We start from the raw sequence: 12,500 nt of genomic DNA on the forward strand, positions 1-12,500 counted from the left end.
TGATGATGGCAGCACATAATCAAGTCTTAAAAACAATAAATATTCAGAGAGCCATAGACGGAAATAACAACTCGTTAACGTGCAGGAAATGTATGGCAAAATAGGAAACCAATAACCATATCTCCAATGAATCTCAGAACAAGTTCAACATCAATATAAGAAATGATAAAATACAGTGGCTAACACTCTCCATTGGAGTCTGTAAACATATAAAATACAATGCAGCAGGCAATGGTACGTATATCTAACTCAAGCTGTGGTAGATCTTACTCTGGAACTGCAATATACTGTAAGGACGGAAAGTGTGATGCAAGACAACGGAAAAAAGTATCACTCATAGATGTTGCAATAATGTGAGACTCAAGATTGGTAGATAAAGGGAGAGGAAAAGTTGAATATTACCAGGACTTGTGAATTGAATTCATATGATTATGCAATATGCATGCAGAATCTTTCGTAATAAGAATAGAAGCAATAGGACCGAACCTAAGTAATTGAAAAGGAATTAAGAGAAGGTAGGAGCCGATATAGCCGGAGACTTTTGAGAAATAACGTGCTACTTCAAACAGCAAAAATAGTGAGAACAGAAATGGACTCCTAATGAAGCTGGATGTAACCTCTATCCCCAGACTATAATTCAGTGGGCTCTCGTGCCTATGATTACCAAAACAATAGTAATAATAACAGCCTACAAAGCTAGTAAAGTAGTATCCTTTTTCTTAGAAATTTATGAAATTTACGATTCTACATTGTGTATACAGTAGCTGTCACTTACACTTACATTTTTTTTTATGATTTGATATCTTTCAATGAATACAAAGCTATAATATTTTATCTTGACACTCTTGAAATGAATTTAGGAGCCATATTTGCATATAATGGTTATCTCTCTTCCTGAAACTTCATTGAGATTCATGACCCTCCATTTCTTTTCCAGTAGCTTTGCTTGGCTCTGATTCTACTGATGGAGATTTAAGAACCTCTACGTACATAAACAACAGTTGTTTTTCTTTGAGATAAACTTGAAATAGGGAACACTATTATTCATTGAATATACAGTATTGTTTTAGTCTTGACACTCCTGTATGTTATTAAAGAGCCTTAAGTGCGCATACACTAGTTGTCTTTGGTTTTCACACTTTTGAAGGATATTCAAGAGCTTTCGTTGCATATACAGTTTTTTTTTGCTTTATTTTGACACAGTTGAATGAGACTGAAAAACGTCATACCATATATAAGAGTTGTCTTTCGTCAGCTACGCTCTATTTTTTTAGACTTGGGAGTATTTATTGAGTTTTTATTATTCAAAACATAGACCGGTATTTTAATACATTTTTATTTTCAGATGTACAGCAGGAACTCGGGAATCAAAAAACTAATTTTCAAGGTAATCTTCCAAATATTTAGAGTAAATTGATTTATCATTTTATCTTTCCTACCCTAATGACTATACTCGTATTAGATAATTTGAGAACCAATATTTGATTGCAATATACGCTTACAGCAAAAATTTATTTTTTCCAGAACTCCATCATGAACTGGAACACGTGAAAGGTACTTGTTATTCAAGCAATTTTGATCATCCTTCCTAATTGCGTATCTCTTTATCCCGATGAAATAGTTTTCGAATAACCTATAATTCATATATATATATATATATATATATATATATATATATATATATATATATATATATATATATATATATATACACAATATATATATAAATATATATTTGTATATATATATATATATTTATATATATATATATATGTATATATATATATATATATATATATATATATATATACAGATATATATATATATATATATATATATATATATATATATATATAAATATACATATATATACACACACACACACATATATATATATATATATACAGATATATATATATATATATATATATATATATATATATATATATATATATATATATATATGTATACAGATATATATATATATATATATATATATATATATATATATATATATATATATGTAATAGTTAGAATAGTAATATTACATGTTTAAAACAAATGACGTAATATGTCATGTTGGTTGGAAGAGCTGACCGTGAGATTTGCTATGGTCACTCAAATTGTAAGCAGGATGTAAGATGCTAAGTTGCCATTCTTTCTTAGTGTCAACACATTGTCTCTTCGTGTGAAAGTTTGTGACGTCACCGGATGCAGGTGTCTTCCGATTCCGTCACTTGGTTAAGAAAAAGCAAGCATACGATATTTGTGATATCGGTAATTTATTCAGTTCATATCTAAACTTCACCAGAATTGGTCATGTGGACCAACACAGCTTCCTCCAGTGATGGAGATGTTTAACTCAGTTGTTATTCACAATAAAACTTAAAAACTACTAAAATGTGTTCAGTAAACCATTCAAATACATCTGAAAACAACTCATACTCAAATGTGTGCTTAAGACAGTAGCACACCAATAAATGGTGGCAGCGATTAAACTCAAAGACAGCGGTTAAACTCTAAGGCAGCGATTAAACTCTAAGAATTAGAGAAATATCTTCAAGACTTCAAAATAAATAGCTGTAAAACCAGAGATATATCTTCAAGACTTCAACATAAAAGCTGTAAAACCAGAGAATGATCTTCAAGACTTCAAAATAAAAGCTGTAATACCTGATAAAGATCTTCAAGAACTCATAACTATCTACAAGAATCTACAATTTTGACTAAGTCCAACGGAAATGCTAACACCAACATATGTTAGTATACAAATAGAATCTTCAATCAACATCCTAGGAAACCCAAGGACTGGCGTTCAACTATTGCAAGACATATCCAGGAAGAACTACAAACAACAGGAAACTAGAACGAGACATCGCTAACAAAACATCAAGAGAGAGAGAGAGAGAGAGACGACTCGACTTCATATATAAGCTAAGTACAGAGATTTTGTATTCATTTCAGTTTGGGCAGTGAAGTGTAGTTATCACAAGTCGTTAGTCAATTATTACTGGGGTGAGTGAATTCCTAAACTTTGTTATAAGAAACTCCGAATTCTCATTTAGAATTTTTCTTTCTTTGTGCTAATTCCTTTTTCTTTCATAAACTCTTGGGGGGAAATGTATTGGGATTAGTAACATTGTTGGGGGAATTTTATTATACATATGCGTTTACGCAGTGGGCGTCTGTACTCATATAGATATTTTGATAGGATTGAAAGGGGTCAAAGAGATAGAAAAAAAAAGAATACAGCAGTCATGGCTCCTCCTGTCAGCCCTACCCCTGGACCTAGTGGTGTAGGCCAGGCTAATCCTCCTCCAATTGTGACGCTTGTAAATGCCAGGTCAGCAATCCTTCCTTTTCAAGGCCGTGTCAACGGGTTCTTGCCACAAAATGTGGAGTCATGGATTTCATCCGTTGATGCCCATTTAAATGCCAAACAAATCGTAGATCCTTTTGTACAATTACAAGAAGCTAAAAGTTTTATAGATTTTTCTAAGGGGGATGCGAGTGCGTATTTAAGAGGTGTTTCATTTCAGGAAGCAGTTACTTGGGATGATTTCAAAGTTAGGTTACGCGCGATCTATGGGGGTGAGGAAGCTTTGGATGTAGTGTTAACGTTACGAAATACACTTAATCAAGCCACTATGAATCGGCTTAATGTTGTTGAGAGAGCAGCTCTCATAGCTGATAGGCTTAACGAATATCAGGACATTTTAGGTAATTCCACTTGGGTTACTAACGATAATATCTCCGTGAAAGATTTTTTACGATTAATGTATTTAACTTGCATGACACTTATGTTGCCTGGAGCTTTAGTGCGGTGCTTTGATAAGAAGTTAATGCCTGCAAGTACGGAATTGGATGTCTATAAACAGATAAAGAAACACATGTCCAAGTGTCCAGATCTCGATCCCGTGTTAACTCAAGTTTTTGCTAAGAATGAAACAAAACCACAAACAGTGCACGTAATTAACAATCCAGTAGCGGGAGTGACGTGTTACAACTGCAAACGTCAAGGTCACATAAGCGCAGACTGTAGAACGAAATTTTGTTCAGTTCACAACACAGGATCACATTCTTATAGTCAATGTTACGCGTGTAAGACACAACAATATCCTAGAAATACACAGTCAATTCCACAGTCAGTTCCATATGGAAATAAAAAGAAAAATCCTCATTTTAACAATAAGAAGAAACAACAAAATGTCAATGCAGTTCAGAGTCCGAAACAAACAAACACTTCTTCAAATATCGCTGAGCCTGGGCCGTCAAACCAGACCTCGCAAAGTCAGCTTAATTTTCAGAATGTGCAGAGCAAAGCAAATACCACATAGTTAACTCTAGAGGGGAAGAGAGTGATGTTGGGTCAAGGTCATTTATGTCAACATCAATAGTATTGAATAATCAATTTAATGTTTTATCAGATAATTGTGAGACAATAGATTTTCCTATGAAACACACGGCCGAATTAAGTAAAACAGTGCATGCTCCCGTAGATTTGCAACGAATTCATACAATAATAAGCCAAAATGAGTTACGGCCAACCTTATATGCTGTAAATTTAGAACACAAATCCTTTACGTTATTTTTTGACTCTGGTAGTCCACGTAATATTATGGATTTGAAGACGCATCATTTGTTGTTTTCGAACTTTCCGATTGAAAAATCAGGAATTAGACTTTCAGGTATAGGAAATAATGAATTAAACGTCATAGGCATAACTCATATTCAGTTCAGAGTCGGTAATCGCACGTTTGCCGATACATTTGTTGTTGTGAAAAACATTAATATGTATCCAGCTGTAATTATAGGATACCCATCTATGGGAAATCAAAACATTATCTTAGCTCCTGCAAAGCACGGCGTGTATATCAAAGGGAAATTCTATAAGTCTTCTAATACTTTAAAGTTAGTTTTGGATAAAAAGGAGACGACAAATGTAACCGTAACGTACGTTGAAGAACCAATAACTTGTCTCACTAATAAAGAAATAATATACGCGACCCAGCAGAATTCTCGTTCACCCGTAATATCATCTTGCACGCAATATATCGAACCAAACATACCTTCGAATTTAATAGTGCAAATAAAGAAAACACTACCGGGATCTGAAATATTAATCCTTTCCGATACTTTGAAAACTAACGGATTGTCTGTCACACAAGCTATTTATACAGTAGGCTCACATCAGCAATGTAATATCGAAGTCTGTAATCATTTAAATAACACTTTAGTAATTCACAAAAATCAACATATCTTGGATGTAGAAGTTTATAAACATCGTATTCTTACCGTTGCTGAAATCAATCACTCTCAATCAGTTGCGGATGAATCCCTTTTACGATCTATTAAAAATAAGATCAGTAAGGACATTCAAGACGAAGAAATTCAGCAGAAAATTTTTGAACTTTTAAATAAATATACAGATGTCTTTTCCACTACGGATGGATCCTTAGGAAAAACAGATGTGATCGAGCATCAAATAAGGTTAAAAGACAAACAGAAAATTATATATGTACCCTCGTACAGACTCCCTATGAAATTCCAGAATGAAATAAATGATGAAGTAGGTAAAATGTTAGAGGAAGGAGTCATTAGAAAATCAAATAGCCCTTATAATTTTCCTTTAATAGTTGTACCGAAAAAAGATCGAACATGGCGTATCTGCGTCGACTTTCGTCGTCTAAACGAGGAAACGATCCCTGATCGATTCCCAGTGCCATGTACTGACGATATTTTGTCTTTGTTAGGTCAGAATAAATATTTTACCAGTTTGGACTTACTTAAAGGCTTTCACCAGATATCATTAAAAGAAGATAGTATCCCATACACAGCCTTCAGCACAGCCAGGGGACATTATGAATTTTTACGGATGCCTTTTGGTTTACGTTGTGCTCCTATAACATTTACAAGAATGATTAACATAGTGTTTGGAGACTTGTTAGGGGATATATTGCATGCCTATATGGATGATCTTGTAATCTTTTCCAACACCTTAGAAGAACATCTACGTAAGTTAGAACTAGTACTACAGAGATTAAGACAACATAACTTAAGGGTAAAGATTAGTAAGTGTGAATTTTTCAAAACAGAATTAATATATTTGGGTTTCATGGTGTCAAGCCAAGGTCTTAAAGTAGTCCATGATAAGGTGTCGGCTATACGTAATTTTCCCATACCTACTAATGTCAAGGGAATACAGCAATTTCTGGGTTGTAGTGGATATTACAGGCGTTTTATACGCAACTATTCAATAATAGCCGCTCCTTTAACTGATCTTACGAAGAAGGGCGTAGATTTCATATGGTCTGAGCAACATCAACAGGCGTTTAATACTTTGAAAGATGAACTGTGTAGTTCTCCTATCTTAAAATTTCCTGACTTCGGTAAGGAATTCTTCATTGCAACAGACGCCTCAGACTTAGGAGTAGGAGGGGTATTGCTTCAGCAATATGATAAACAGTTTTTCCCGATAGCTTTCTATTCTCGAAAATTGAGAACTTCCGAAAGTAAGTATGCAGTAATAGACAAGGAAGGACTAGCTATTGTTAATTCGCTAGTGCATTTTAAGTTCATAATTTACGGTTATCCCGTTAAGGTTCTTACTGACCATAAACCACTAACAGAGTTCTTTAAAGGCTTCAATCACAGCCCTAAACGAACTCGGTGGCATTTAATCATTCAAGATTTTGGCGCAAGAATCGGGTATTTACCTGGGAAAGCAAATATCATTGCGGATGCATTATCACGCAACCCCGTGTCATCTTGTACGGAGTCTTTAGCTGAATTAATAGATATATCAACATCCATGCCTATTGTAAAAACAATATCTGAACAAGAAGATTTAGGCTGGAGTGCTGAATTGTTACAGACTGAGCAAAGAAAAGATCAGAAAATAGAAACAATTATAAATGCTTTGAAAGGCAATCATAAAGAAAAAGAATATATAAAGTATAAGCAGCAGAATTATGTAATCAAAGATAATATTCTGTGTAGGACTGTGACAAGGAAAACCCGCAATACACCACATGTAACTAACGACCGGGTAGTAGTACCAAACTCACTTGTTTCCACTGTCCTGAATTGGTTGCATTCAAATCCATTACATGGACACCCTGGGTTCTCATTAATGTCACAGAAAGCCAAATCATTGTTTTATTGGCATACAATGCTTACAGATATAAAAAGACACATAGCTAATTGTCGCACATGTCAGGAAAACAAAGGGCATACGAAAACACCTGTTAGCTTAGGAGCTAACCCTTTGAAAGAATACATTTAGATTTGTTAACAGGATTTTACGAGTCAGACAGAGGAAATAAGCACCTCTTAGTAATTATAGATGCTTTAACTCGATATACAGAACTAATAGCGCTTAAAACTAAAACTGCGATTGAATGCGCTAGGAAGTTTTACGAGTGTTACATTTGTAAACATGGAATTCCACACATGATAATCTCAGACTCGGGTGGTGAATTTAATAATCACTTTCTTACCTCATTGTGTGAATTCCTCAACATAAAGAAGGTCAATACCATGATATATCACCCAGAGTCGAATGGGCTAGTGGAAAGAGCAAATAGGAAGATATTAAATATATTGAGGGTAACACTAGGGGGATCAGACCCCAACTGGGATATTGCAATACCGGCGGCACTGAGTACTCTGAATCATTCATATCATATATCAATTAAAATGTCACCGCATGAAGCATTGTATGGTACCCCAGTTAGAACACCTTTCCATGTATTAACGCCTACAACTAATCTATCAAATCCTTTAAAAGAATGTATAAATGCAAGTATAAGTCGATATGATATCCTTCGAAAGAATTTAGAAGAATCACAAATCATAATGAAAAGGAATCATGATAAAATAGCGAAACCAACTAAAACATATACCGTGGGTGATAACATCTATATTCAAATCAATGTCAGAAAAGGGCTCAACTATAAACTAACACCTAAGTTTGAAGGCCCATTTAACATTTTGGAAACATTAACGGCCAATAGGTTTAGAATTCAAAACGTAGCCCAACCCACGGATGAGAGAATAGTACCATTGTCTCACATAAGAAATTAAAAAGAAGTGAGGAAAAATTTCAATTTTTGTGACTAAAAGTTTTCTTTTTAATACAGGAGTAATTACATATATTTTTTCTCGTTACAGGTTTCCAAGATGAATTTTTTGTTGTTGGGAGTGATATTGTTCGCTCAGACATTTTTTTCGTATGGGATGAGTTCTAAGACTAAGAATATATATTTTAAATATGGAAATATAGTTGAAAGACAAGAAGACATTTTTATTACATCAACCAACGTAATTGTCGAAGTGCATATGCAAGCAATTTTTCTTCAAGAGAATGATGTCACTAGCTTAAGAACCGCCATTTCAAGGTTTTCTGCATCATTGGATGAGTTGCATAGGAGACATTTTCATTTGACTACTAAGAGTTTGCTTGGATCAACATTAAAAGTTGCAGAGATGCTATCTGATGACTTGAAAAATAAGACTGGAGAGACAGGATCTTTGGCTTATGACCTTTTGATGTGGACTGTAGGACACGAACAAAAAGAAAGACGGAATCCGTTCATTTATGCTGCATTAAGCATCCTTGGGTCTGTTGCAAGTTTAGGTTTAGGACTTTCCAATCGTCTTAAAATTAGTAATCAAAATAAGAAAATTGAGTTCTTGACTCATAAAGATGAATTGATTATGTCAGAACTAAGAGATCAGTTAGCTTCAATCAATAAAATTATGGATTTGTTAAATGAACATTCAGATAATATCGTTCAAATTATGGAAGTACAGGATTTGTTAGCAACATTAACGTATTATGATTCAAAGATAGATCACATACATAACAGAATTGCACATTTCATTGAGAAATCCAAGGATTATGTAGAAGCTATCACGTTAGCAACTAAAGGTGTATTGTCGCCCCATTTGTTGCCTATACGTTACTTAAAATTAGTTCTGGAGAACACTAGGGATAAACTAGGCTATGTTCCTTTCTTAGACGAACATAGGTTAGAATTTTATTACAGCCTAATTACAGTAAACGTAGATAATAACAAGATTAGGATTACAATTCCCTTTGATTCTTCTGATGCCTGGCAATCTTACAGGATATCACCATTTCCAACTTTCATGACGAATCACTCAAATCCAGTAATATCCAGTTTGACAGGACACGTATTGATTTCCCCAGACAAGGAAACATATACGGTCATTAACCCTGGATAGGTACGGTCCTCGGACACCCCTTTAAGGGTATACTCGGACGCGAACGACCCCGACGCCAAAAAAAATTCTTGAAAAATCAGTTTTTGCAGTAACCTCCTTTTTTCTTTTGCCAAAAAAAACTTCAATGAATGCTTAAAACAACTGTAAAGATAAATACTACTCATCTGCAGAAAAACTATTTATTATAAATATTTTAAAAAATTAAGTAGAAAAAAAAAAAGACCTGACATAAAAATTCATAAAAAAAAAGTTTATACATATATACACAAATCCTTTTAGGAATTGATTCTTGAATGTTTAGGACACATCTTGATGTATTTTGGATGAAGTCAGACCCATGGAGGTGAAGATCTGAAATGAGAAAAAAAGGGTAACTTTTTTTGGCCAAAAAAAATTATCCAAATTTCATGAATTTTTTTGGGTACCCAAATGAAATAGGAAGTGGCTAATTTTTTTAGGGAATAAACATATGTTATCCTAAAATAGAAATATGTAAAAAAATCTTCATTATTTTGTAAATTACATTTATATCAGGGGCCATATCTAAAGGTAATTTTTTGAGTACTTGGAAATTTCGTAAAAAAATACATATATTTAATATATAATATGATATTTATGCAGGTAAAAATATACTAAAATATCACAAATTCTATAGGGAACAAGAATATATATAGATAGGGCAGCTTACGCTTCGGATATGTCCACAAAATGGCCGCCAACCACACTGACTCAGACTCCCTAATCTGCCACTTGAAATGTAGGAAGGGTATGTCAATTTCAAGGTGTTATTTACTATCTAATTATTATTGGATATGCATAAAAATTGTATGGTGGGTTGCTGGATAATTGTCGATTATTTTACGACTATAAAATTAAAATTCTGACCCAAAAAATTTTTTTTGAAGGGAAATAAAATCGAAAAAAAAAATGTAAAACAATATTTTAGCTAAAAAAATTTGATGATATTCAATCAAAAAAAAAAGTAAACAAAATTTTCCGACAAATAAACATCTAGAGGAATCATTACTCTGTGATAGTTCCTTAGTACGAAGTAATTTTGAAAGAATTGGGAAAAAACGAAAAAATGGCAATCACCGGAAAATCGAACACATACCTATATATACGCCATATCTGGCTAAAAAAAAGATAGGCATGGGTAGCCAGATCATCTAGAAACACTTTCCAACACTATAAAAATATAAGTTTTGCGACACTACTTGCCAATTCCTTACGGTAACATGACTAAGCAAAAAAATGCAAAACAAATAAAAAGGGGCACTCGTGGAAAAATGGCCATTCTAATATACGGCATTTCAGAAAAAAAAAATTTCAGCCACGTGCTAGGCAAACCATCAAGGCATATTTTCCGACAAATAAACATATAAATGAAATATTACTCTGTGATAGTTCCTTAGTACGTAGTAATTTTGAAAGAAATGGGAAAAAACGAAAAAATGGCAATCACAGGAAAATCGAACACATACTTATATATACGCCATATCTGGCTAAAAAAAAAATAGGCATGGGTAGCCAGATCATCTAGAAACACTTTCCAACACTATAAAAATATAAGTTTTGCGACACTACTTGCCAATTCCTTACGGTAACATGACTAAGCAAAAAAATGCAAAACAAATATAAAGGGGCACTCGCGGAAAAATGCCCAACATTCTAATATACGGCATCTCAGATAAAAAAAAAAGACATGCACGTGTTAGCCCAACCATCAAGGCACACTTTCTAACACATAAACATGAAAAAAAAATCAATAATATACGGCAATTCCTTACTACGTAGTAAATTTTTACAAATATTGAAAAAAAACAGAAATTGGCAACCGCAGTTAAATACCCAATATACCAATAACTACGTCGTATCTGACAAAAACAAAATCACGCATGGGTAGCCAGATCATCTAGACACACTTTCCAACATTAAAAAAGCAAAAGTTTTACGACACTATTTCGCAATATCTTACGGAAAAATGACTTGGCAAAAAAATTAAAAAAAATTAAAAAGGGACACTCGCGGTAAAATGCCCGACATTCTAATATACGACATCTCAGATAAAAAAAAAGACATGCACGTGTTAGCCCAACCATCAAGGCACACTTTCTAACACATAAACATGAAAAAAAAATGGATAATATACGGCAATTCCTTACTACGTAGTAATTTTTACAAATATTGAAAAAAAAACAGAAATTGGTAACCGCAGTTAAATACCCAATATACCAATAACTACGTCGTATCTGACAAAAACAAAGTCATGCATGGGTAGCCAGATCATCTAGACACACTTTCCAATACTAAACAAGCAAAAGTTTTACGACACTATTCGGCAATATCTTACGGAAAAATGACTTGGCAAAAAAATGAAAAAAAATGAAAAAGGGGCACTCGCGGTAAAATGGTCCTCGTGGTGATGAACGACATTTTAACTAAAAAAAAAAACATGCACATGGTAGCCAAACAATCCACCAAGACTTTCCACAACTGATAACCTATACAAGTTGCACCATTCTACGACAATTTCATAATACGTAATAACTTTGATAATTATGCAAACTACCTCAGAAGGGTAAACTCGGACGCGAACGACCCCGACGCGTCTCAGAAATCGGGGAAGGAGTACAGCTACAGCAATGCACATCTGGACACTACTAGAGCGTGTAGGGGAGACACCTCCTGCAGGTCGATCACCCACAAATTCAGTCACAGGGGTGAGTCACGTGAGAAAAACCTGTTTTTTTTTGACGCTCGGGGTCGCAAACGACCCACCGTACCTATCCAGGGTTAAAGACTTAAATCAATTAACTCACTGTTCAGACGCAATGGATAGAAAAATATGTACAGCTGACTCATTTGAATTCCGTAAAAACTTGATGGATTCATGCGAGTTAGGTATAGTGCTAGACGGTGCTCTCTCCCATACAAGTGAAAATTGTCTGGATAAGCTTTATCCCTTTGACAATAAAGAATTCAATTGCAGACTAAATAATGGCTCGTGGATACGATACGACAAGGACGGCTTCAATGTATCATGCCCTGACGGATCCACATCCTTCAATCACATCTTCGTCGCAGCAGATGGCTGTATCGGGACTTCCCCGAATTCCATGGTGACTGGCCTACGGACAATCATCAGAGAACGAGCTTACTTCGCGAACTTCACGTGGACCTCTACAATGCCCGCACTTCCTCTCCCCTATAAAGGAAGTGTGGCAAAACGCTTAATGAAACTTACAGAA

General features: G+C 34.3%; 1 protein-coding gene across 1 annotated transcript in view; it reads left to right on the top strand.

The window, feature by feature from the left end:
- The window catches only part of LOC137637768 (uncharacterized), a 39,051-nt gene that overhangs the window by 9,060 nt on the left and 17,491 nt on the right, over positions 1-12,500 (top strand). The window contains exons 3-4 of the mRNA XM_068369894.1: positions 1,346-1,387; positions 1,525-1,554. Of these exons, the coding sequence (XP_068225995.1) occupies positions 1,346-1,387; positions 1,525-1,554 (72 nt within the window). The remainder of the gene's footprint in view (positions 1-1,345; positions 1,388-1,524; positions 1,555-12,500) is intronic.

Source organism: Palaemon carinicauda, chromosome 3, assembly GCF_036898095.1.
Source record: "Palaemon carinicauda isolate YSFRI2023 chromosome 3, ASM3689809v2, whole genome shotgun sequence".
NCBI classification, from domain to species: Eukaryota; Metazoa; Arthropoda; class Malacostraca; order Decapoda; family Palaemonidae; genus Palaemon; species Palaemon carinicauda.